Raw genomic sequence first — 24,685 nt, 5'->3', positions numbered from 1 at the left:
GTCCAGGCCTGGCCTGTTTAAGGGTCAGGGTCTTCCCAAACTAGGGTCCCACGGGGCCTCCTTCCCTGTTCACCCAGCAGCTGGGTGCCAAGAAGCCTTTGCCGTGTTCTGCTGTGAGAACAGACAGACACTAATCTGATCTCCCCAGACCCAGGCAGCCTCCAGTATCACAGCCACAACCTCAGGATCTGGTCTGCTCTCTCCTTTTGTTTGTCTTGGGAGGGGTAATTACTGAGCAAACAGGGAAGGGAAATCCTGGATTCTGAGTCTCTTCTCCGCTTGATCAGCCGTTACTCAGGCCCAAGGCCTCTGGGGCCCCTTCAGGCCTGGCTCCTTCCTGGCCCTGCATGGGGAAGGGAGCTAGGGTAGCGGGTGTATAGAAACCCAGGGCTTGGCCTTGGTGAATACTCATAGAAAATAAATCCCAGCCCCGGGGCATAAACAGATGTTCACTGACCACTTGCTGTGTTGAGCCCTGGGCTCCCTGATGCTGCCCAGCCTCCCTAGGGTGTCACCATCAGGACCTCCAGTTTCCAGAAGAGGAAACTGAGGCTCAGGGTCAATTAGGAGGGTGTTGGCAGATGTGGGAGTCCCACCCAGACCTCTCTGACCCTCAGCTCACCTTCTCCTCTCGCTGGAGCAGCAGGTGGAGGTGGTGAGGGGCAGGGATTGCACGAGAACTCACCCCTTTACTTTCTTTTTCCCTCTTCCAGAGACTGCATCGCTGTCCAAGACCCCCAGCTGGGCAGGCAGAGCCCTCCCCATGGCCGAGCTCCTGCCTCTGCTACCCTGTGTGGCCCCACTAACCCAGGATGGCGGTGCCCGGGACTCCCCTGTCCCTTCAGCTGAGTGGCAGAGCCAGCAGCCACAGGGTGGCAGGGCCGAGGGCCTGGTCTCTAAGCCCTGGAGACCCCTGGAGGTGCCCTCCATTCAGATAACACCAGCCAGTGACGGGGAGTCCCCCCCCTGCACCCCACCCCCCCAGCGCCTGCGGCGGCTGCGGACTTCAGATCCGGAGAGTTCGCCCCAGGACAGGTCAGACCCAGGCGGTGGACTGGGGAAGGGGTTCTCTCTCTGTCAGGACTCATACTCGAAGGTGGGGTTCCTGTGTCTGGCCAGTCCAGGTTGCGGGGCACTGAAGGTCAGTTAGAATGTGGCCTTAGCCTCACAGGGGCCTGACTGGAAGTTGTGAAATAGATGCAGAGATAAAAACTGCAACTGGGAGTAAGTGTTGGGACAACCAGCTGAGCTCAGCTGAGCACTGCTTACTAAGACTGGAGGCAGATAATGCCTTTCACCCTGCCTGGTGTTTTTCAAACTGTGGGTCATAACCCATTTAAAGGCAATGAAACCAATCAGCACTTTTTTCCAACTAGAACCAGGATACAGTATATGAGACGGTGAATAAGAGTGGCTTCCTGCAAATTTTGTGACATTACATATACAGTTGTCCCTCGATATTCATGGGGGTGTTCCAAGACCCCCTCGGATATCAAAATTTACGGATGCTCAAGTCCCTTATATAAAATGGCATAATATTTGCATATAACCTATTCACATCCCCCTGTATACTTTATCTCTAGATTATTTACAATACCTAATGCAGTATAAATGCTATGTAAGTGGTTGTAAATACAATGTAAATACTATGTAAATAGTTGCCAGCCAGCAAATTCAAGTTTTGCTTTCTGGAACTTTTTGGAATTAAAAAAATATATATTTTCAATCCTTGATTGTTTGAGTAGACAGATGTGGAACTTGCAGATATGGAGGGCCAAACGTGTTTCTGAGTGTGTACTTGGACACCAATGTAAAAGGTATTTCCTGCTGTAGCCCCCCGGGGCAAAAAAAAGAAAAGTTTAAAAAAAAAAAAAAACTTCTGCAAAGAAACACTACATCTGGCACAAGGAGACAGGAACAGGGGGGTTCAAAGCTATTGGGGGAAAGAGGAAAGAACTACACTGCACTGGCCTTGAATAGAAATGTCCATTGTGGTTTCTTCCCACAATGAACACTCAATTAGAGTTAAGGTTTATGAAGTAAAGCTCTGTGTATTAACAATGATGATGGAGAAAGCAGGTTGCAAAATGATACAGTAGGAGCCTAATTATGTATCTTTTTAAAAGACATTGAACAATAGGACATCTTATTAGGGGATGCATCCTGATACAGAAAAAGGATAGGAAATTATACAGGGAAGAACAGTCCAGAGCAGTGGGTACCGCGAAGGGCAGGAACAGAGAAAGGAGGGGTGGAGAGTTGGGCCTTTGACTGTAACTATAGTCATTTATTTCTCAAAAAAAAAAAAAAAAAAAAAAAAAGAAAGAAAGAAAGAAGGAAAGAGGAAAGGAGAAGGTTCTGAAGCAAAAATGGCAGAACGTCCACATCTATTATACATGGTTGGTGGGGGACACAGATGACTGTTATATTTTTTCCTGTTTGAAATAAATATTTCCTAATTAAACATTTTTAAGTATTTCAAAAGAAGAAATAGGCAAAGAGAAATATAAAGAAAGAGAGCCGAGAGCCAGAGGGGGGTGGTGAAAGGAGGGCCTCTGAGATCTAAGGGTGAGTGGGAAGAACTGAGGGAAGAGCGTCCTGCAGAAGGAAAGCAAGTGCAAAGGCCTGGGGACAGGAGTGTGTCTGATCAGTTAGAGGAACAGCAGACAGACAGTGAGCAAGGGGGAGCCGGAGGAGAAGTCAGAGTGGTGCCTTGGGCACCTAGAGGAGGACCAAGTTTTAGCTGGAGTGAAGTGGAGCCCCAGGAGGGCTCTGTGCCTCCAGAACCTGACACCAGTTCACAGGCCCCCTCTGGCAGTGTGGAGGGAACAGACTGTAAAGGGAAGGATGGGAGCTGGGAAACCAGGGAGGAGGCTGTGCTGTGGTCCAGGGCAGTGATGGGGAGGGAGTTCAGATGCTGGATAGCCTTTGTAGCGGAGCGCACAGGGTTTGCTGAGAGCCTGGATGTGGGCGTGAGGGAAAAGAGAGGGGTTAGGAAAGGCTGGAGTGTTGAGCCTGCCATCTGCCAAAAGGAGAAGTCAATGGGGTTTTCTGGAGGGAGGGGGTACAAGGGTGGGAGAGCAATGGGAATGGAGTGTTTTCAAGAGGTAGGAACAATCTGTCCTGGAGAGGGGTTGGGAGCCAGTCTCTGTGCTGGGGCGCCTGTGGCCAGGAGCTGTGAGGTGCGACTCACGTATCTGTGTTCTTGTTCTTGTCCCGGACAAGGAGTCTAGGACACTGACTCACTCAGGCAGCCACTGTAGAGATAGGTGCGGGTTACCGCGCCAGAGGAGGGTTGCGCCAACAACAGCGACCTCGGCAAGTCACTTCCCATCTTTAAGGCCAGGCTTCCCCTTCTGTAAAAGGGCTGCACCTCCCACCCCCGCCCTCCCTGTCCCGTGGGAAAGCCCTGACCACAGAGTTAGTGGTATCCTCAGGACTGGGGTGGTTTGCCGGAGGTGAGCGCCGGGGTGGCTGGAATCTAACTTGGTCTGGCAGACACAGGCTGGGACGGAGAGGGGTCCCCAGAGACCGAGGCACTGGGACCTCCTTGGGCCAGCAGGCGGGGCTCAGAGATGGGGAGAGAGAGGCGGCCTAGGGCCCCACCCCCTTCCCGCCAGCAGCGGTTCCTCGCGTACCTACAGCCCCAACACCTCCGTTTCCCCTAATCTCCATCCCACCCCCAGCTCCGCCCCACCTCTCAGGTTCCGCCCGGGGTCGGGCTGCTGAGAGCGCCCGGCCAGGAGCCTAACTGGAGCTGAGGACCCCTTTCTGGGTACCGGGGGAGCGGGTCGGGCCTGTGCCGAGGCAGCTAGCTGCCATGGCGGTGTTTTGTTTTAATTAAGTCTGTCTGTTTTTCTTTGTCCTTCCCCCTCCCCGGTTCATTTCTCCGTCTCTCTCCTTAGATCCTCTGTCACTCTTTTTCTCTTCCTCTCTCCTGCTCTCTCCCTGTGTCTGGCGTCCCAGCCGCCCTCTCCATTTCTGCCCGCTCTTCCTGCCCCTGCGCCCCAGTCCCTCCATCTCTAATCGTCCCTCCCGCCTCTCCCTCCCTGGGGGCCTCGCTCTGTCGCGGCCGGCCCTCCCTCGCCTTGGCCAGCCTCCCCCCCCCCCCCCAAGTCAACCTCTCGCCCTCACCTCCCGCTCCCCCCACTCCCGCCGGTCCCTTCTCCCTCTGGGTATCTGAGTCTCTCCGTCTAGGCCCCGCCTGCCGTGACGCGCAGGGGCGGGGGCAGGAAGGGGGAGCCGACGCCGCGGCGCGGCCTCCGGCGGCCCCCGCCTTTTGTGCGGGCTGCTGGCGGCGCGCGGCGGGCGGCCGGGTCGGGTGGGGGCGGCGGCCGACCGAGGCGAGGCGGCTGCCCCGCGGGGACACTCTGCGCAGCCCAGCCCCGCTCAGCCGGGTCCGGCCCTGCCCCGCGGCTGGGCGCGCCGGCCGCACCGCATCCATGTTCGAGTAAGGACCGCGGCGGGGGCGCGGGGAGCCCTGGGGGTTGGCGCGGCCGCAGCCGAGGTCCGGGAGCTTGTGCACCGGTGGCGGGCAGTGAGGAGGGAGGCCTGGGGCGGGGGGTGCAGGGGCGCACTCGGGAGCTGGGCGCTGATGGCAGGGAGGCCCCCCTCCCCCGGGGTCGGCTCGTCACTGCCGGGGCACGCTGCGCCGGCTTGGCCCGGCTTTGGCAGGAGGTCCCGGGCTCATCCCGCGGGGAGCGTGGCCTGCGGGGAGCGCCCCCAGCCTAGTTCGCCCCCGTCTGGGAGGCGAGGGGTGGGCTCGAGGCTGCCCCTGGTCTTCGGGCCTGCGGTGGAGGCCGGAGGCCGGGCGTAGACAAGCCCCCGTCGGCGGGCTCACAGGTTCCTGAGCCCGGGGCAGGCCCCGGAGCATCTCGTTCCGGGCTGGGCCCCTTCGCGCCGTCGTGGTCTGTCGCGACTCTCCTGGCTGCTGGGGTGGGGGCTTCTGCACGGCCGGCCACGTGCCTGAGATCCTGTGAGGCCGTGGGCACAGAACTGACCTACTCCCTGCCTGGGCCCGGAGTGTTTTCCGTTACGAATTGTGGATGTTTTGGAAGTGTGTGTATACGTGTCTGTTCTAGTGTGCAGACAGCTGTGATCCTCTTTGGCTTTGTTTGTGTGTGATTTACCTCGAATTCCATCTGTGTCTCCATGTGTTACTGTAAGCTCCCTGTGTGTGTCTGTGACTGTAGTCTGTGTCTGGGGCTCTCTGTGCCTGGCTGTGACCTTCTGTGGTTGTATGTGTGTAATGTATGTCATCCCGGCAGACCCATGGGTGTCTGGTTGTGACTTCGGAGTGTGTGTCCGTGTGTCTAAGTCTCCTACCATGCGGACAGCTGTGATCCTCCTTGGCTGTGTGTGTGTGCGAATTTACCTCTGATTCCATCTGTGGTTCCAGGTGTCACTGTAAGTTGCCAGTGTGTTCAGTTGTGACTTTGGGGTGTGTGTGCATATGTGTCTGGGGCTCTGTGTTTGCTGCTATGACCCCCGCCTCTGTGTGTGCCTGTAATTTACTTCTGAACCTATTAGCTCTGTGCAAATGTAAGTCAGTCCACGTGTGACATTATGTGTTTGAGACTCAGTGGGTGTGACTGAGACCCTCTGGGGTTGTGCCTGGAATCTACTTCTGGTTCTATCTTTGTGTGAAAATTCCTGTGTGTGTCCCTTTGTGACATTACTGTGTGTACCTGGGCTTCCATGTGAGCAGCTGGGACCATCTGGGGCTTTGTGTGTGTAAAGAGTAAGAGAGAGAGAGACCCCTTGTGGCTCCTAGTGGTCCTGGGACCCTCCCTCCTGAGACCTTGGGTGTACCCTCGACTCTCTGGGAGCAATAATGGTAACTGACATCGTCCCCCTGTTGCGATTTATAAAGCATGTCCCGTGCATGATTTCAGTACCTGGCCACTGTGTTGTCGAGGCGTGTCCCCAGCCTCCTGGGGCTGCATTATTCCTGAGCCTTTCATGGCTGTCTGAGTGTCGGGGCGCCCTGTCAGTTACAACAGCAGTTGACACGTCCATCCCATGTCATGTAAGGCAGGCCTTTGCTCTGTCTTCCCCTCCAGACAGGGAACGCCAGGAGAGCTGAGCTGACCCCAGGCTTCATTTACCTGCCTTGAGCATGTGTTTGCTGGGGTCCTCTGTGACTGCTCCGTGTGGCTCTCTCTGTGACAGCAGGAATGGTGCTTGCTTTCAGCTCTTCCCTTAGACTTTCCCGTGGCTGGATGTGTGACTGTCACTCACCTGGGACTTTCCATGGTTTTCTGTTTCTGTGACCCTCTGCCGCCACATGTGTGTATACATGCACACGCATGTGTGGGTCACTTCTGGGACTTTGGGTGTGGCTGTAGCATGCTTGTAGTGCTGAGCATGTGTGTAATGGGACCCAGTGGCTTTGTGTGTGACTGTAATACACCTGTGATATACTGCTGGGTGTGTGTTGGGGGCGGGGGGAGACTTCTGATAACTGTGGGGAATTGCAATTTGCCTGTGACACTGGCTGTGTGTGACCCACGTCGAGGTTCCCTTTTGTGCACACCTGTCCCTGCCTCTGCCCCTCTCTGACCAGAGGGAGCTCTGGGCCTCTTTAGGCCCAGGAAGCTGGAAGTGAGGTGTCTGCAGTGGCAAAACCCCATTCTCTTCCAAGTCCCTGCCCCCCCATAACGGCCCTCCAGCCATGTCGGGCTCCTCCCTTCCCTCTCCTGATGCCTGCTTGGCTGGGCAGCCTCAGGGCTGTCAGGCTTGAGCACTTCCTCTTTGTCCTGCCAAGGAGCAGGATCTGGGGGCACAGGCCGTGCTGTGTCTGTGTGTGTCGGACGTGCCCTCCGATGCCCTCTCGAGCCCTGTGGCCACAGGAGAGTTGGCCGGGTGGAGGAGGGGTCTGTGATTCTGGCTAGAGGGGCAGCAAGAAGATGAGGCAGGAGGAATGTGGCCACCCCTCCTTCAGAACCCTTCCCAAGTTCACCAGGGCTCGGGGTGAAGCCCAAACTCTGGCCCAGGGCCCACAAGGCCTGCGGGAGGACCTGTGCCCTCCTGTCCTCCTTCCCCAGCCCCACTGGCCCCCGCGCTCCTCCTCAGACCTGCCAAGCTCAGCCCTGTCCTGGAACTCACTGTTCCGGCCCCTGAAACAGCCTTTTCTGGCCCTTTGCCAGATCTGCTCCTTGTCTTTTGGGCTCAGCTCAAGTGTGCCTTGCATAGCACCCCCTCCCCTACCTCCGGTCCTCTTTTATCTCTGTGGTCCTCAAACTAGAACACGCATTAGGGTCTCCTCGGCTCCACCCCCAGGCTCTGATTCAGGAGGTCTGCAGTAGGTCCCAGACTCTGCGTTTCCAACCACTTCCAGGTGCTGCGGGGGCTGCTCCTGGGAGCGGCGCTGCTCTGTAGCGGTGACGAGTGCCTGAGAGCATTCGCCCTCACTCCACGTGCTCTTACTGGTTGTCTGTCCCCCAGCGGGGGCGGTTCCATTTTGCTCAGTTCCATGTCCCAGTGCCTTGTGCAGGGCAGGTGCTTCTTGTGCTCTTGGAGAGTAAATGACTGGAGTTGGGGGTCAGTTTGGGCTCCGAACGCCGGGCTGAGGTGTTTGTGCAGTACCTTTTGGGGTCAGCGTATCACCTTGGACTCAGGTACACTGGGGTGTGTCGGCAGGGCTGTGTGCTCCATTTTTGTCTGGCAACCACTAATAAACCAAAGTGCCTTCCAGGTGGGGGCTTTACGTATGCATGCCCTCCTCCAGCCAGCCCTGTGAGATAGATACTGTTATTATTCCCGTTATACTCAAGAAGAAACTGAGGCACAGAAAGGTCCAGACACTTGCCCAAGGTCACACAGCAAAGTGGCCCAGCTGAGATCTGCGGTGGTCTCAGCCTGCCAAGGGCTGGGCAAGTCACACACCTGGATGAATCCAAGTTTGGGAGGGGGAGAGGTGTCAATCACTGGTTCAGTCCACAAGAGCAAAGCCGGCTGAGCACCTGCTGTGTGCCAGGCCTCACCCTAGGCAAGGGGGTGCGGCTGGAGTGCACCTCCTGGCGTAGGAGGATTCAAAATGGAGAAAATATGGAAGGTCGGGTGGGAGAAGTGCCGAGGAGAAAGATGAAGAGGGAAGGGGCTCAGGAGAGGTGCGGGAGGGAGTCTTGGAGAAATGTCTCTGAGCAGAGCCCTAAAGGAGGCCGGGAGCTTGTGGACATCTGGGAGGACAGCTGTTTGGGCCAAGGGAGCAGCCGAAGCAGAGGCTGGGTGGGGAGTGATGAGAGGGTCCAGTGAGGGGGTGATGAGAGGGTCCAGCTCTGGCCTTTCAGCTGGAGTGAGGTACAGCCAGGGGAGACCTCCCAGGAGGGGATCCAACCTGACTCAGGTGTTCCCCGGCTCCGTCTGGCTGCAGGTGGGGAGCAGACTGAAGGGGACAGGGACAGGGATGGGAGCAGGGGACCTGAGAGAAGGTGGCTTCTGTAGCCCAGAGGAATGGCGGTGGCCCGGGTCACCATCTATTTCGTTTATTTATTTTCCCCACAAATTCATTTCACAAGTGTGACACAAATGCCTACCTTGGGCCCCATCCTGAGCAATACTGGGACAGAGTAGTGACTAAGACCAAGACTTGCCATCAAGGAGCTCACAGACCTGTGGGGGAAACACAGAGCTGTCATGAGGCAGTGACGGCCCTGGGCAGTCAGTTCTGGGTTGTGGGAAGCGCGGGCAGAGTGGATAGGGGTGGGATGGGAGCTGCCAGGTGGTGGTGGGGACCTGCAGAAGGGAGGCAGCATCCCGGAGGGAGGGACTGTATGAGCAAGAATCCTGAAGGATGCAGAAGAATTTGCTGGGCACAGAAGAAAAAGGATAGTGTGGACAGAGGGAACAGCTTGTGCTAAAGCTTAGAGGCAAGAGAGAGAAGTTTGCGGAGCCCTGAGTGGTTGAGGGACTCCCACCTCCACCCCAGGGTAGATGGAGGCCCCCATGTTGGAATCCTGCCCTGAATTAAATCAGCCATGTGTTGCTTTGCACCTCAGTTTCTTCCTCTTTAGGGGATGGTAGTAATATCAAAGGCACGGGGTGTGTGAGGAGTAATAACTCATCATGTAGAGAGTTTGCTGTAGTCCTAATACAGAGTCCACGTTTATTTATTCAGTCTTTTGAGGGTTCTGTTTGTTCAGTGTCTGCCTCCCACCCGAAGGCTAATTTCCCAAGGTGGGTACCCTCTCTGGCTGGCTGCACCCAGCTCCAGCCAGTGCACGGTTATTCACGTAGTCGAGAATGTTTATTGATAATTGGCTGTGCCAGGTACAGTGTGGGGTGCTGGGGACACAGTGGCAACCAAGAGCTGGAGTTCACAGTCGGGGGCAGACAATTAACAGACTGAATAAGTGAGCAGGCTGAATTGAGATGATGAGACGGGGAGACTGGGGTTTGGGGAGCCCCTCCAGGCTGGTCCCCAGGGGAGGAGGAGCGGTTGAGCAGAGAGAGGTGATTCAGTTATGCTGGGGCTGTGGAAGGACATTCCAGCCAGAGGGGACAGCAGGTGCAGAGGCCTTGACGCGGGCATGTAGCTGGTGAGCTTCAGGAAGGGATGAAAGGAGGCAGGGATGGTTGGAGAGGAGGGCGTGACGGCGACCACACCAGGGGCCGGGGCTCCAAGGTGAGGACTTTGCTTTTACCTGGAGTGAGATGTAGCCAGGGGAGAGCCCTGACCTGACCAGGGAGGGGGCTGCTGAGATGTCCTGGAGGGAGAGGATGGAGGCTGGACCAGGGCACTGGAGCAGAGGGAAGTGGACATAACAGAAATAATGGAAATGGATTTTAGAGCTGGAGCAGGTGGGACTTGGTAACTGATGAAAAATGAGGGGTGAGGTAAGAAAGAAGGTGCTTAGGGTTTTAGCTCAAGCAGCTGAGTGGAAAGTGGTTATTCAAGAAATATTTATTGTATGAATGAATGAATAAGTTCATTTTAAAAACAGCAGGCATTACTGAGAGCTCGCTACGTGCCAGGCTCTGTTACTCTTTTAGAAGCATTTCACATGTGTTGATTCTTTTAACCCTCCAAACCACCAGACGAGGACATGTGTTTCTCCGCCCTGGATTACAGATGAGCTAACTGAGGCTCGGGGAGCTAGGGAACCTGGTCACACTGCGAGGAGGTGGAGTAGGGTGGGTGGGTGGGGATCAATGGGCTGATGGGTGGGCCCCCCCAGACAGGCCCATCCTCACCCAGGGTGCCCCTTTTCCTCTCTCCCCACCCAGCACCACCCCCCACTCTGGTCGGAGCACGCCAAGCAGCTCCCCATCTCTCCGGAAGCGGCTGCAGCTCTTGCCCCCAAGCCGACCCCCGCCTGAGCCGGAACCAGGCACCATGGTGGAGAAGGGCTCAGACAGCTCCTCAGAGAAGGGTGGGGTGCCGGGGACACCCAGCATCCAGAGCCTGGGCAGCCGGAACTTCATCCGCAACAGCAAGGTTGGTGTAGGCCCAGGTGGCATGGAGGAAGGGGAGGAAGGGCAGAGGGACCCAGGGGCTCATTCTGACTCCACTCCTTTCTCTTACAGAAGATGCAGAGCTGGTACAGCGTAAGTATCTGGGCAGGGGGCCATGCTGGAGGGGTGAGAGGGAGGGGGACGGGTGCTGGGCCAGGAGCCCCTGGCTGCATAGTCAAAGAGTGGGTGCTGCCGTCAGCAGACCTAGGGTCTCATCCTACGCTTAACATGCTGTGTGACCTTAAGTGAGTTGCTTAGCCTCTCTGGGCTTCTCTCTCCTTGAGAAACAGTTCCAACCTTACAAGACTGAAGGGAACATTCAGTGAGAGTCAGTGATGCTGGTGGGTATGTGGCATGGGGTCTGGCTTACACAGAAAGCAGTGAATGGCTCTTTTCATGGTTATTCTTTTTTAAAAAATCTTTTAGACAATTTTTTATTGAACTATAGTTGATTCACAATGTTGCAGGTGTACAACAAAGTGATTCATTTATATATACATACTGGTTTTCAGATTCTTTTCCATTATAGGTTATTCTAAGATATTTAATATAGTTCCTTGTGCTATACAGTAGGTCCTTGTTGTTTATCCATTTTTTTGTATATGTATTTTTTACTGAACTGTAGTCAGTTCACAATGTTGTGTCAATTTCTGGTATACAGCATAATGCTTCAGTCATACATGAACATACATATATTCATTTTCGTATAAGTAAGCTAGACACCGAAGCCACAGCCCGCCCCGGGCCGAGGAGACTGAGGTGAGCTGGGAGCCTCCTGGGGCAGGATTAGGGGCGTGAACCCCCATCCAGGTTCTCACCCCCCAACCTCCCCCAGATGCTGAGCCCCACGTACAAACAGCGGAACGAGGACTTCCGGAAGCTGTTCAACAAACTCCCTGAAGCCGAACGCCTCATTGTGGGTGAGTCCCCCAGCCCGACCAGCACTGGTCCTGACCCCGATCTCCGGCCCTGCCCTCCCGACTCCCCAGCCTGCGCTGCCGGGCCAGGACAGCCATGTGACTCGGGTGTCTGCCCATCTCTCCCTCGGCCTCAGATTACTCCTGTGCCTTGCAGCGCGAGATCCTCCTCCAGGGCCGCCTCTATCTCTCCGAGAACTGGATCTGCTTCTACAGCAACATCTTCCGCTGGGAGACAACAGTGAGCCAGGGACGAGGAGGGGCCCGGGCTGGGCAGGGCCCTGCCCTTCCTGACCTGCCTTTCGTCCTCAGATTTCCATCCAGTTGAAGGAAGTGACGTGTCTGAAGAAGGAAAAGACGGCCAAGCTGATCCCCAACGCCATCCAGATCTGCACGGAGAGCGAGAAGGTGAGAGGGGACTGGCTGACAGGGCCTCCTCTCTCCTCCCCACCACCCAGATCCCTGTTGACTCCGCACCCAGCTGATCCCTGCCTTCCCTTTCTCTTTATTCTCCCAGCCCCGGCCCAGCTCCCACCATCTCCCACCTGGACCCCCACACCGGCTCCTGTCTCAGGCCCTGTCCCCTCTGTCCCCTCACACAGCTGCTCAGGAAGAGTGTTAATAGTAACAGTCTATCAACTCAGATGCCTCCACCCCCAGGAGGCCTTCCCTCGTGCTCCATTCTATCATGATTGTGGCCTCATGGTCCCAAGACGGCTGCCTCCCACCTGTGGCTCAGACGGGACAGGAAAAGGAAATGGGGAGGGAAGACTTCACAGCAGACTTTCCTTTGTGCTTTATTGGCCAAAAGTGGATTCGTTGGCCACACCCTCAGTGGGCACAGGAGACTGGGAAAGTGCCCTGGGCTTCCTTCTGAGCAGCCCAGCCGCTCTGGGCTGACCCTGTCTCCCGCCCTGGACTGTGAGCCTGGCGACAGGACCAGGGGCCATCTCCTCGTCACGGTGACGCCAGGTCATCCAGTGCTGGGCTGGGTGCAGGACACACATTTTGTGGAATGAGTGAAGGAATGAGTAGCCACACGAGGATGGAGAGCCGGGAACCCCGTGTGCGTGGGGTGGCGCTCCCTCCCCGCCCTCACACCTCCCTCTCTCCTGCAGCACTTCTTCACCTCCTTCGGGGCCCGGGACCGTTGCTTCCTCCTCATCTTCCGCCTCTGGCAAAATGCGCTGCTTGAAAAGGTGGGCCAGGACGCGGCCTGGGGAGGTGGGGTGAGGGCGGGCGGGCGGTGGGGGGGCCTTAGAGCCAGGGGTGCCCTCCGGCCCTCCTCCGTGGGCCCCACTAGGGGGCCACCACAGGCCCCAGGGCCAGACCTTGCCCACAAGAAACGCATGTCCCCAGCCCCTCGTTCACCATCTACAAATCAGAAGTGCTCTGAAACTGGGGAGGTTTGGGGTGTGTCTGGCAGTAGACTCTGACCTGAGAGCACATGGTTATTATTAGTCCCCGTCGGCACTAAGAGAGCTTGGTGCTGGGCCGTCCGGTGTGGTAGCCACTGGCCACCACCGCCCCCTTGAACTCAAAATGTGGCTTGTGGGACTGAGGATCTGCATTTTTAATTTAATTTCATTTTTAAGTAACTTAAATGGCCACGTGTCTGTCTTGTATAGCACAGGTCTACATCTCAGTTAACATGGCTCTTCATATGTCTCAGGACTGAAAAAATATGAATGTGTATGACTGGGGTAAATCTTAAATGTAATCGTGATTCAGTGTAAAGTTATAGGATCCAGTATAGAATATACCAGTGGTCCTTAAACTTTAGAGCGTCAGGAACCCTTTACCTCTTTAAAATAATTGTAGACTCTAAAGAGCTTTTGTTTAAGTGAGGTATGTCCATCAATATGTACCGAAACTGAAACTGGGAGATTTTTAAGCACAAGACGCACAAGCACGCATCGCATTAGCTGTCAGAACAATGACAGCATCAAATGTCCTATAGGCTCTGAGAAATGCCACTGTACACTCACGAAAGAATAAAACTGAGAAAGGCAAGTAACATCTCATACTACTAGTAACACATCATACTTCCAAAAATAATTTGGACCCCCAGAAATCCTTGAATCATGCATTGAGAACATCAAGTACAGTATACACTGTACTAAATGTATTGTAGCCATTATACTGGATACGAAATAAATGTTTTATAGCTAGTATTATTGGTTCTGTATCACAGTATAGGCACTGCATTATCTTCCTTAAATCCCCCAGTTTCTTAATTTTGAACCAAGTCTTACCTCATAGATTTAGAGTAAGGGATTTTAGACTTTATAACATTCTAATAGTCCATTGAGGGCCAGCCCTGAGGGGGCTCTCCTGGAATACCCACTTTGGTTGCGTGAGTTTATGTAGGGATGCATTTGGCGACAGGTAACTGAACATTCAACCAAACAATGGTTTAAACACTTAGACAGTGAATAATTTCAGAAGGTAATAATAATAGCTAACACTTATGGTGCTACTGGGTGCCGGGCACTATTCTGAGCCTTACATGAAATAACTCATTTAATCTTAACAGCCACCCTTTGAGGCAGTAGAGTTATTATCTTTATTTCAGCATTGAAGCACACAGGGATAGACTTGTCCCTGGTTACATATGCTTTTCTGGGGCAGAGTTGAGGTTCTGATCCCATACAGTCAGGTTCTGGAGTCTACCTGAATCACTGCATTGGGCTCATGTAACAAGAGATCTGGAGGCAGGCAGTCCAGAATGGGTGTGAGAGCTCCCTATGTCATCAAGGACCCAAGCTCTTATCCATTACTCCACCCCATCATCCTGCATATTAATGTTTTGTGCACATGCTTGTTGCCTCATGGTTGCAAGATGGCTGCTACGCCTCCAGGTGTCATGCCATCACACAAGTGTCCCAACATAAAGGAAGAAAGGGATGGATGGAAAGTGAGCATTCCTTTATCAGCAAGGGAAATCCTCCTTTAGCTGACTTCTTGCATTTCTCTGGCTAAAACTTGGTTGCATGGGAGGCTGGGTATGTGGCAAAAAAACAAAACAAAACAAAAAAAAACCAAACTCAATTGGTATAAGCCAGTTAAAATTACCTGGGGCTGGAGAAGATTTTCACCCCAAACAGATGAGGGTTTTGCTGGCAGGGAGGGAGGGTGGATAGATGTGAGTAGGCATCGCACCGAGTCTGCTGCTGCTGGCCTGTAACCCCTGGGAAGGCCCAAACCCACTCCTCCAGCAGGACTGCAGTCATGTCCTGTCCTGGGGCGGCTCTAGCTATGGCCGTCCTCAAGGGCAAGGGTGCTGGAGCAGGAACCTGAGGGAGTGACAGTGCAGTCAGCTTCCAAGGAAGGCAGCCAGGCTGGTGGGGATGGAATTCAGCCCCATCACTGAAGAACTGAGTGCAAGTCACTGAACGCCGTTGGTCAGCTGGGGACCACCCCTCCTTCACAGCACCCGGGCTGGGCCCAGAATAAGTGCTTGGTAATGTCAGCTCTTGGGTGGCAGTGCGGTCCAGTGGTTAGTCCCAGGGCTAGTCCAGTCCCCTGGGATCCCATCTCAGCATTGCCACTTCCTGATTGGGTGACATTACCCACTTCTGTGCCTCAGCATCATTATCTTAAAATGATGACGACATTAGCACCTACTTTACAGAACTGTTGGGAAGACTTGTTAAGTTAGCACAGAGTTGACCGCAAGCACGTGACTTCTCCACCCTGGGCCTCGTATTCCCCTTTGTAAAACTGGGAACATTAACCTGTAGCTGTGGAAGTATTGTGAGGGCCTAAGGGCGCAGGCTTCTAGAATGTGGAGCAGATTGAGGGAGGTCTGGGATGGGAGCGCTTGCTGCCCCCTTGTGGACACCGGGGAAACTGCTGAAGCTGAGGGCTGGTGAGGACAGGTGGGAATGGCTCCGGCTCTTGATCAGGTGGAGGCCAACCCAATGTCCTTCCTGCCCAGACGCTGAGTCCCCGCGAGCTCTGGCACCTGGTGCATCAGTGTTACGGCTCAGAGCTGGGCCTCACCAGCGAGGATGAGGACTACGTCTGCCCCTTGCAGCTGAATGGTCTAGGGTGAGTCTGAGGTTGGTGGCTGGTTCCTGGGGTCAGAGAGACAGGAGGGGCTGCATGCAGAGCTCCAGGAGTCCTGAATGGACTGAGGTGGATGCACAAAGTCTGGGAGACCAGGCGGATGTGTGGGGTCTCAAAGATAGAGCAATCCCCACCCTCTCCTTCTCCATAGGAGCCCCAAGGAAGTGGGAGACGAAATCGCCCTGAGTGACATCACCCCCTCGGGGGCGGCTAACCACAGCCAGGAGCCAAGCCCAGCAGGTTCTCGCCGTGGCCGCATCACCCCCAACCTCTCCCAGGCCAGCAGTGATGCAGACCATGGGGTGAGCAGAAGGGAGGAGGAGAGAGGAGGTGCTGGGTGGTGCTGGGGAGAGGGACAGTTTGATGGGGGAGGGTAGGAAATGGATAGAGAAGAGGTGGATAGAGGGGTACGTGAGGGTGTGGATGGAGGGATGGGATGGAGCTGGGAAGATGGGAAGAGAAAATAGGGACAGGTGAGGAAAGAGAGAGGGCAAAGATGGGGACAGGTAGACAGATGGAAAGGGTGAGAGACAGAAGAGGCAAGAGAGGGATGGATGGATGGATGGATGGATGGATGGATAGGGTAGGAAACAGACAGATGAGGCATGGACAAGATGGACAGACGGACAGGACAGGCGTAAGAAAGCTTACGGCCCAGGCATCAAAGACAGGCTTGGCAGAGGCTGAGAGAAGTCCTTGCCTGGGTCGCCCAGGGCCCCCCGGAGCTCAGCTATGAGCCCTGGGTATGCACATGACCTCCCCAGTCTCGAAGCCTTCTGCTGGGTGTGGGCACACAAGGACTCTCAGGCTGGGATGGAGGTGGGACAAGGCTATATTAAGCTTTTCTCTGCAGGCAGAGGAGGACAAGGAGGAGCAGACAGACAGCCAACCAGATGCCTCCTCCAGCCAGACAGTGACCCCAGTGGCTGAACCCCCGAGCGCAGAGCCCACCCCACCTGACGGGCCCACCTCCCTGGGTCCCTTGGATCTGCTGCCCAGTGAGGAGCTGTTGACGGACACAAGTAACTCCTCCTCGTCCACGGGGGAGGAAGGTGAGGCAGCGGGTCCAGTTCATTTGCTTTGGTTACACGTGACAAACCTTACTCAGACCAAGGGATCTGCTGGTTCACAGGACTCAGAAATCCAAGGGTGAGCAGGTGAGGCATTCAGACGGTGTTATCAGAAATCTGTCCATATTTAGCTCTGCTCTGAAGGCAGTGTAGCAGAGTGGATAGGCACATAGACTCTGAAGCCAGATTGCTGGACCTCCAATCCTGGCCACACCGCTTCCTGGCTGTTTAACTTGGGCAGATTATTCAACCACTCTGAGCTTCATTTTCCTCATCTGAAAAATGGGGTTAGCAGTAGTAACATCCACTTCATAGGGTTGTCATTAAGAGAATTGAGTTAACACACGTGAAGTGCTGGGGCCAGTTCGTAGGTGTTGGCTGTTACTACTTCCATCATCATCATCATCATTTCCATTTCTCTGTGCCAGCTCCATTCTCAGGTAGTTTCTACTCTTGTGGGGGCAGAGAGAGCCCAGCCCTGCCCCAGGCAAGCCTCGCAGAGAGAAAGCATGCTTCTCCCAGCGGCTGCTCCAGGAGCTCTCGGGTTGGCTCTGATTGGAGAACGAGCCCACCCCTGAGCCCATGGCTGTGGCTGATGGCCTGGCCTGGGCCTCACCCACATGGGCACACACACACACGCACATGCACATGCACACCCCGACCCAATCACTGGCCGAGAGCTCAGGCCTGGAGTCTGGGAGCGCATGCGCACCCCTGTCATCACTGGGCTTGCAGGCGGCTGGGCCTACGTGTGTGCTCCACCTTGAACCCATCGTGGTGGCTCTGCTTGTCTGGGCCTGGGGCGCACGCCCACCCTAAAGCCACCCTCGTGGCAGAGGGGACCTAGTAGCGCTCCGTGTCAGTGTCCGCTCTGGTCCAGGAGTACGGGGCTCCCCAGCCACCCCACAAGGCCTGGGAGTGGGGAGGAGCTGTCACCCAGAGGGAGACCGAGGAACGCTGGGGACTCACCCCCTGTCCTCCCTGTTGCCCAGCCGACCTGGCGGCCCTGCTTCCCGACCTCTCCGGCCGGCTCCTCATCAACTCCGTCTTCCACGTGGGGGCCGAGCGGCTCCAGCAGATGCTCTTCTCAGACTCGCCCTTCCTGCAGGGCTTTCTGCAGCAGTGCAAGTTCACAGGTCAGGTGCCCAAGTGGCCCAGGAACAGGGGAGGGGGTGGAGAGGAGCAGGCATGGCTGTGCAGCTCAGGTGGGCGGGTGGGGGAGTGAAAGCGAGACCAGAGGGGCCGCGCCTCTTACTAGCTGGGTGGCCCTGGGCCAGGTGTGGAGCCTCTCTGTGCCTCGGTGTCTCCTATGTGATGGTTGTGCCTGCCTTGTCAGGGTCTCGTGAGAACTAAATGAGTTAATACTAGAAAAGTGCCTAGAATAGGAGCAGATAGTAAGCATTTAACTAATATGAGTTAACGAGCACACTTCTGTGCCCACTCTGTCAAACCGCTGCAGAGACCAGGGTGGATGAACTCCACAACCTAGTGGGAATGGTAGCAAATAGATACTCATACAGATAAGTGAATATCAGAGGGGTGGCTGTGGCTGGGAGCTATCAGGAAAGGCTGCTGGAGGGATGTGAAATTGAAACTAAGGCCTGAAGGAGGAACTTTTCCAGGGAAGAGAGTGGGGGAAAGGAAGCCAGGAGGCCAGGAGGGTACCTGCAAAGGCCCTGAGGCTGGAGGCGGCACTAGGAGAAACCCCTTGGGGCTGGGCCCCTGTGGATGGATGTGGAGAGGGGAAGCCACAGCACCGGGGGAGGCGGAAGGGCTGACCAGGGGACCAGTAGGGAGCTCAGGAGGCTTCAAAAGAGATTCAGGTAGGGGAGGGACTAGTCAGATGCTAATTTTTCTCTATTTTTTCTGTATTAATGAAAATGAACCAGGCAGAATGAGTAAGACTATGCCTTGTCTTGGGGGCACATGAGTCCCTCAAACTATGCTTATATCCTGGAGAGACTGACACATCAGATTGAGGAACTCAGACTCTGTCCAGGGGTACTGGGGAGCCATGGAATGTTGTAGGCAGATAAGGGATAACCCCTGGTCAGGGTTGGCTTTAAGAAGCTATCCCTAAGCCAGAGGTGGAGACTGAGGCTAGGACCTCAGGGGGAGGCTGGAGAGAGGCCCTCGGCAGGCAGGGATGGGCTGAACCAGGACAGTGCTCATGTGGTCGTGAATAGACGGGGAGAAAGTATCCAGGACAAGGCCCAGCGCTCTGCGTGGAGCCTGGAGGACAGTGGGGCTACCTCTGAGATGGGGCCTGGTGGGTATGAGGGCCCTGAGGACTTCCAGGGGAAGGTGTTCAGGAGGGCGCAGGACCCTAGGTCTGAGGCTCAGGGGAGAGGCTAGGACTGGTAAGGAGAGGAGACAGGGGCTGCCGGAATGGATGAGATAGCCTGGGCAGGGGTGAGAAGTGTAGGCAGGGGAGAGGATCCAGCTCTGACGATCACCACCACCTGAAGTTTTAGGTGTCCAGAAGGAAGGTAGGGCAGACACCAGGGTGGGGACATGCAGGAGGGGGGTTGGGGACAAGTCCCCAGAGAACTGGAACCTTCCAAAAGGCTGAGTCTCCCACAGCCTGGGGATACAGGATGGGACAATAGCGTCTTCATTCTGCCCCTGTCTCCCCCAGACGTGACCTTGAGCCCATGGAGCGGGGACAGCAAGTGCCACCAGCGCCGAGTGCTGACCTACACCATTCCCATCAGCAACCCACTGGGGCCCAAGAGCGCCTCGGTGGTGGAGACGCAGGTGTGCCAGGCGGGGTGGCTGGTGGGTGGGTGGCCAGGGTGCGGATGGTGGGTGGCGCTGACTCCTTGCTCCTCTCTTCGCCCCGCAGACACTGTTCCGGCGCGGCCCACAGGCGGGCGGGTGTGTGGTGGACTCGGAGGTGCTGACGCAGGGCATCCCTTACCAGGACTACTTCTACACTGCCCACCGCTACTGCATCCTGGGCCTCGCACGGAACAAGGCCCGTCTCCGGTGAGCAGCTGCCCGGCCCCTCCATTGGATGTCCTGGTGGCCACAGGGCCCCTGCCCCAGTCTCACCACCACAGATTGTTGGTTGCCTCCCTGGCAGATGAGCAGAAGTCAGGAACACCCTGAGGTGTTTGGCCTGAGCCACCAGGAAGATGGAGATGCCATTGATTGGGGCGGGGCGGGGCGGGGTGGGGAGGGGTAGGTGTGGGGAAGATCAGTAGCTCAGCTTGGGACATGTTGGGCTCTTAAACCCCATGTGGAGTTGGGCGCAGCAGCAAGACGGAAGGGGTTCAAGGGTGAGGTGCAGGCTAAGATGCAGTTTGGGATGGGCAGCACCTCAGGAGGGAGACTTGCCAAGGCAGTGGGTGTAGACAGAGAAGGGGCGGCAGGCTGACTGGCTGCCTTGGGGGCGAGTGGGGTGCTGAGCGGGGATCACAGGGAACCCTTGCAGGGGGTGTGTCTGTTTTGTCTGCGGGTGACAAAACAGAATTAGGGGAAGGAAAGCACCCCCCAACCGCCGTGGGGGATGGGGCAGACCCTGACCCCCCCCCGCCCCTCCCCAGGGTGTCCTCCGAGATCCGCTACCGGAAGCAGCCCTGGAGCCTCGTGAAGTCTCTCATTGAGAAGAACTCGTGGAGCGGCATCGAGGACTACTTCCACCACCTGGGTAGGGAGCAGAGGTCCGGCTAGGGGGCAGATGGGGTCGTGGCCTGGCCAGGTGCAGACTCGCAGAGCCCTCTCTTGTGTCCGCAGAGCGAGAGCTCGCCAAGGCTGAGAAGCTGTCTCTGGAGGAAGGCGGGAAGGATGCCCGGGGGCTGCTGTCCGGTCTGCGGAGGCGGAAGCGGCCCCTGAGCTGGAGGGGTCATGGTGATGGGCCCCAGCACCCGGACCCTGACCCCTGCGCCCGGGCTGGCATGCACACCTCAGGTGCGTTCCGTCAGGCCTGGTCGGATGGGTGGAGGAGCTGGGGGCTGTCGTGGGGTGAGCTGGGACGAGTCTGTCTGACTGCGAGTTGCTCTCCCGCAGGCTCCCTCAGCTCCCGCTTCTCGGAACCATCAGTGGACCAGGGCCCGGGGGCAGGCATCCCCAGCGCCCTGGTTCTCATCAGCATTGTGTGAGTAAGGCGGCCAGGCTTTGGGGTCAGACAGGCCTGGATCTGCACCCTGGCTGTGTGACCTTGGGCAAGTCCTTGGCCTCTCTGGGCTTCTGCTTACGTGGGAATGTGGGCTCACCCCCATAGCTAGGATTATAGGAGGCAATGATTGGGATGTGCCCAGCAGGGCGCCTCACACGGCGTACTGCTCAGTCTGCCACGGAGAAGTCTTCCCTGCAGGGAGAGGGAAGCCTGGGGAGCTTCGGGAGGTCAGAGCGGCCCGACCTCACCCAGCGGGCTGGAGGAGTAGGCTCCCAAAGGAGGCTGGAATTAGGTGAACCAGGAGAGGTGTGCAAAAGAAGCAATGTCGCTTACACACTTCATTCAGGTTTTCCGTGCCCAGCCCTGAGCTGTGTGATGCGAGGGATGTGGTAGAGATGGACAGACCTGGCCCCAGACCAGAGGGAGGGGATTGTGATGGAGGAAACATGGGCAGAGGGGACAGGGCCGGGATGGGAAAGCCAGAAAAGGCTTCTTCCAGGCTAGGCAGGCGGCTGTCAGGGAAGGCCTCCCGGGATAGCAGAGGACTCAAGCTGAGACCCCAGAGGCCCCAGGCAGGGAGACAGACATGCACAGAGGCCTGGGCGTCGGGGGCAGGGTGCTCTGAGGAAATGGAAATGAGACCCATGCTCCCAGCAGACCTTGGGAGGTGACAGTGTCTCTGGTCTCAGTCTCCCAATAACAGTGGTCCAGAGAGAGGCTGTGTGGTGAGCTCAGCTCAGAGCTGCCGGGGTCGGGGGTCAGGGTTCAGGGGTCAGGAGATGGCCAGGACAGGCTGAGCAGCTCTCCTCTCTTTGTCTCCTCCTCTCTGCCTCCTCAGGATCTGTGTGAGGTAGGGTCCAGCATCCTGCACTCCCCTTACCTTGTGTCTCACCCCCAGCTGCAGCCCCTTCTCCCTATTCTGTGCCCCCGACCCCTGGTCCCCCAGCCAGGTGACCTGGAGTGACAGTTAAGGGCGTGGGTGTCAGAGAGGACTGGGTTTGAACCCTGACTTTGCTGCTTATGGACTGTGTGACCCTAAGGATGTCTGTCACCCTCTCTGAGTCTTAGTTTCCTCCTCTGAAAAGAGGGGTAACTGTGGTGCCCCTTCAGGGTGTGGTTGTGTGGGTGCCCGACTCGTGGGAGCATTGGTAACCTGACTCCTGACCTCTGACTCCTGCCCCCCAGCCTCATCATCCTCATCGCCCTCAATGTCCTCCTCTTTTACCGCCTCTGGTCCCTTGAGAGGACAGCTCACACTTTCGAGTCCTGGCACAGTCTGGCCCTGGCCAAGGGGTGAGTGGCCAGCCCAAGGGGATTGGGAGCTTGGGCAGGTGAGGGGAGGCCAGGACCCCACTCAGGCCCTGTATCCCCCACAGCAAGTTTCCCCAGACGGCCACCGAGTGGGCGGAGATCCTGGCCCTGCAGAAGCAGTTCCACAGCGTCGAGGTACACAAGTGGAGGCAGATCCTGCGGGCTTCTGTGGAGCTCCTGGACGAGGTGAGGCACCGGGGCTGTGGGACTGGGGCTGCGGGATCCTGCATTCAAATCCCAAGACATATGCATCTGGGCCTCACTTTCCTCCTCTGTAAAATGAGGAAGCCATTCGTAGTCCCCACCTCCCAGAGTTGCTGGAAAAATCTGTGGGACGGAAGAAAGAATTTACTGGTTCTCATTCTGGGAAAAAAGTCCAGGGATGTCTGACTTCAGGCACAGCTGGATCCAGCCACTCAGTAGTAGTAAGAACCGGTCTCATGCCATCTCTTGACTCTGCCCACCCCCAGGGTTGGCTTTGTTTTGGGCATCCTTTCTCCTAGGATGACCAAAATGGTACCTGCAGCTCTAGGGTAACATCCAAAGGAAGGAGCTCACTCTCCCTGGCTGCTGGGGTCACACGCCCATCCCTGAACCAGTCACAGCAGCCAGGGGTAGATGAGGATTGGTCCCTGAACCCCTCCCTGCCTATGAGGTGACTAAGGGGTCACATGAGGGTAGGAGAGAGGTTCTCCAAAGGGGTCTCACCTCCAGAAGGGGTTGCCCCAAACACCCCCTGTAGTTCAGGGGCAGCATCTATTCAGACGGCCAAGTTCAAATTCTGACATGTGACCTGTGCAAGTGACTTCACCACCGGGGCCTTGGCTTCCTCCTCTGTAAATGGGATAATAATCGATGTTACCTCGAAAGCTGCTGTGAGGATTAAGGGACTTAACATCTGAGTAGCGCGGAGGTCATGCAAACAGCTGATCTGTGTTTGCTGTTACTAGTGTGATCCCGCAAAGCAGGTGCTCAGTAAATGTAGTAGTGGGTCCGCACAGATGTCAGGCCTGCGGTAAGTGCCTGGGGTGGGGAGGAGGGCCGTGGCAGGCTGGGGAGCATCTGGCATTGGCTGGGTGCCCAAGGGCATCACAGCCCACATCGGTGGGTGACGGTGAAAATCACCATGGACCGTTCCGCTGAGCCCCACCTTTAGGGGCCTCACTGCAGCCTGAAATCATGCTCAGAGGAGGATGCTTACACAGGGAAGGGCTGTGCAGGACAGGGGAGAGGGGGAATGGAGCCTGTGGTCCCATCGCTCAGTGAGAGGGAGGTCAGGGCCTTCCTATCATGAGTTAAATTCTGACTATTTTCCTCTCAAATTGCCAAGGGCACAGAATTGACTGCACAAACTAATGCTAACAGCAGACACCAATTGAGCTAGGCTGTTCTAAGAGCTAGAATGACCAACTGGTTTGCTTCTCATGGCTGGCCTATAGGACGGGAGTGCACTTGTTACAACCCGCACCCCATCTAATGGACAGGAACGATGAGGTAGAGGGGTGCCCAAGGCCTACGCGGCAGCAGGTAACAATAGCTAATGGGTATTGAGTGCCTCCTGTGCGCCAGGTCCTAGGAGTTCACCCGCCCGGTCGCTGAAATCATCCTGTGAGGCAGGTATTTACTGACCCGTGTTTTGGCTGAGGGACCTGGGACCCATAAAGGGCCTGCCTAAGGTTACCCAGTAAGGAACAGAGCCGGGACTTGAACCCAGGCCATCTGGGCCTCTTCCACCTGCTGTCTGTGAGAAGTCAAACTGGGTGCAGAGTGGCTCTGCTCTCATTAAGGGTGACCTTGGCCTCTCGGACCTTCCCCAGTTCCTCAAACGCAGAACTGGGGGATACCTTACCCCTACCAGCACTTACCCACCCCTGCCCACCTCTTCCCACAGATGAAGTTCTCGCTGGAGAAGCTGCATCAAGGCATCACCGTCTCAGAGCCTCCCTTCGACTCCCAGCCACAGCCTGACGACAGCTTCTCCTGAGGACACCTGGCCACGTGGCCGTCCCCCTAAATGGACAGATGGACACAGAGGCTCGGTGGCCACTGCTGGCACGGTGTGAGCACCGGGAGCCTCCCGCCCACCCCTCCCAGTGGCCCGGCCAGGGGGCCACGCAGACACGGGGACCACGGAACCGAGCTGCACTTTAGACCAGCGTGTGCGAGCCCAGCTGCCATCGCCTGCCCAGCCACCAGCCAGGGAGCTGGCCCGGCCTTCGGCAGGCCCTCTGCTAACTTATTTTGCCCAACTGGGGTTGTGGGGGGCGCCTCCCAGGGTGCACGATTCCCTCAGCTCTGGGTTTAATGTATTATATTTATTTGGGGCTGACAGGGCCCCAATAAAGGGTTGGAAATGGCTGTGGCTGTGGCTGTGGCTGCGGGGCCCGGGGAGCAGGTGGGAGCCTCCTGTTGCCCTCACTTCCCACCGTGGTGGGGAGGAGGGTTCATTTTCTGGGGCCACGGTCACTGACACAACCTGGAATTCCCCAGCATCTTTCACAAGCCTTGCGCCATCAGGTGCCAGTGTGGGGTCTCTGAGGACAGACTGGTGGCCAATGGCTTGGGTTCGGTCCTCCTTCTGATAACTTGGCAGCCATGTTGTCCGGAGCAGGTCAACCCCTTTGAGCTTCAGTTTCCTCTTCAGCACAATGAGCATTAGAACAGCGCTTGTCTCCCAGGGTTGTTAGAAGTGAGTCGTTCTCGAACTTTAGCTGCATCAGAATCTCCTGGAGGGCTCTTTA

General features: G+C 56.4%; 1 protein-coding gene across 5 annotated transcripts; it reads left to right on the top strand.

Moving 5' to 3' along the window:
• The first annotated feature begins 718 nt into the window (after positions 1-718).
• On the top strand, positions 719-24,302 carry GRAMD1A (GRAM domain containing 1A). 5 transcript variants are annotated; one of them, XM_032488054.1, is made up of 19 exons: positions 719-1,035; positions 10,228-10,438; positions 10,528-10,548; positions 11,291-11,375; positions 11,510-11,613; positions 11,685-11,780; positions 12,491-12,571; positions 15,313-15,425; positions 15,595-15,745; positions 16,297-16,495; positions 17,506-17,649; positions 19,152-19,270; positions 19,359-19,501; positions 20,062-20,165; positions 20,252-20,425; positions 20,525-20,612; positions 21,819-21,926; positions 22,010-22,130; positions 23,836-24,302. In XM_032488054.1, the coding sequence occupies exons 1-19, from the start codon at positions 764-766 to the stop codon at positions 23,926-23,928; spliced, it is 2,427 nt and encodes an 808-aa protein (XP_032343945.1). In that variant the 5' UTR covers positions 719-763; the 3' UTR covers positions 23,929-24,302. The 5 variants fall into 5 exon arrangements, with proteins under 5 accessions (XP_032343945.1, XP_032343948.1, XP_032343947.1 ...); XM_032488057.1 differs by lacking the exon at positions 719-1,035 and adding an exon at positions 3,643-3,775; XM_032488056.1 differs by lacking the exon at positions 719-1,035 and adding an exon at positions 3,797-4,450.
• The last annotated feature ends 383 nt before the right edge of the window (positions 24,303-24,685 follow it).

The sequence above is a fragment of the Camelus ferus genome, chromosome 9 (genome assembly GCF_009834535.1).
Source record: "Camelus ferus isolate YT-003-E chromosome 9, BCGSAC_Cfer_1.0, whole genome shotgun sequence".
NCBI lineage: Eukaryota > Metazoa > Chordata > Mammalia > Artiodactyla > Camelidae > Camelus > Camelus ferus.
Note: the sequence above shows the minus strand (reverse complement) of the source record. Positions and strands in the feature narration are given on the sequence as shown.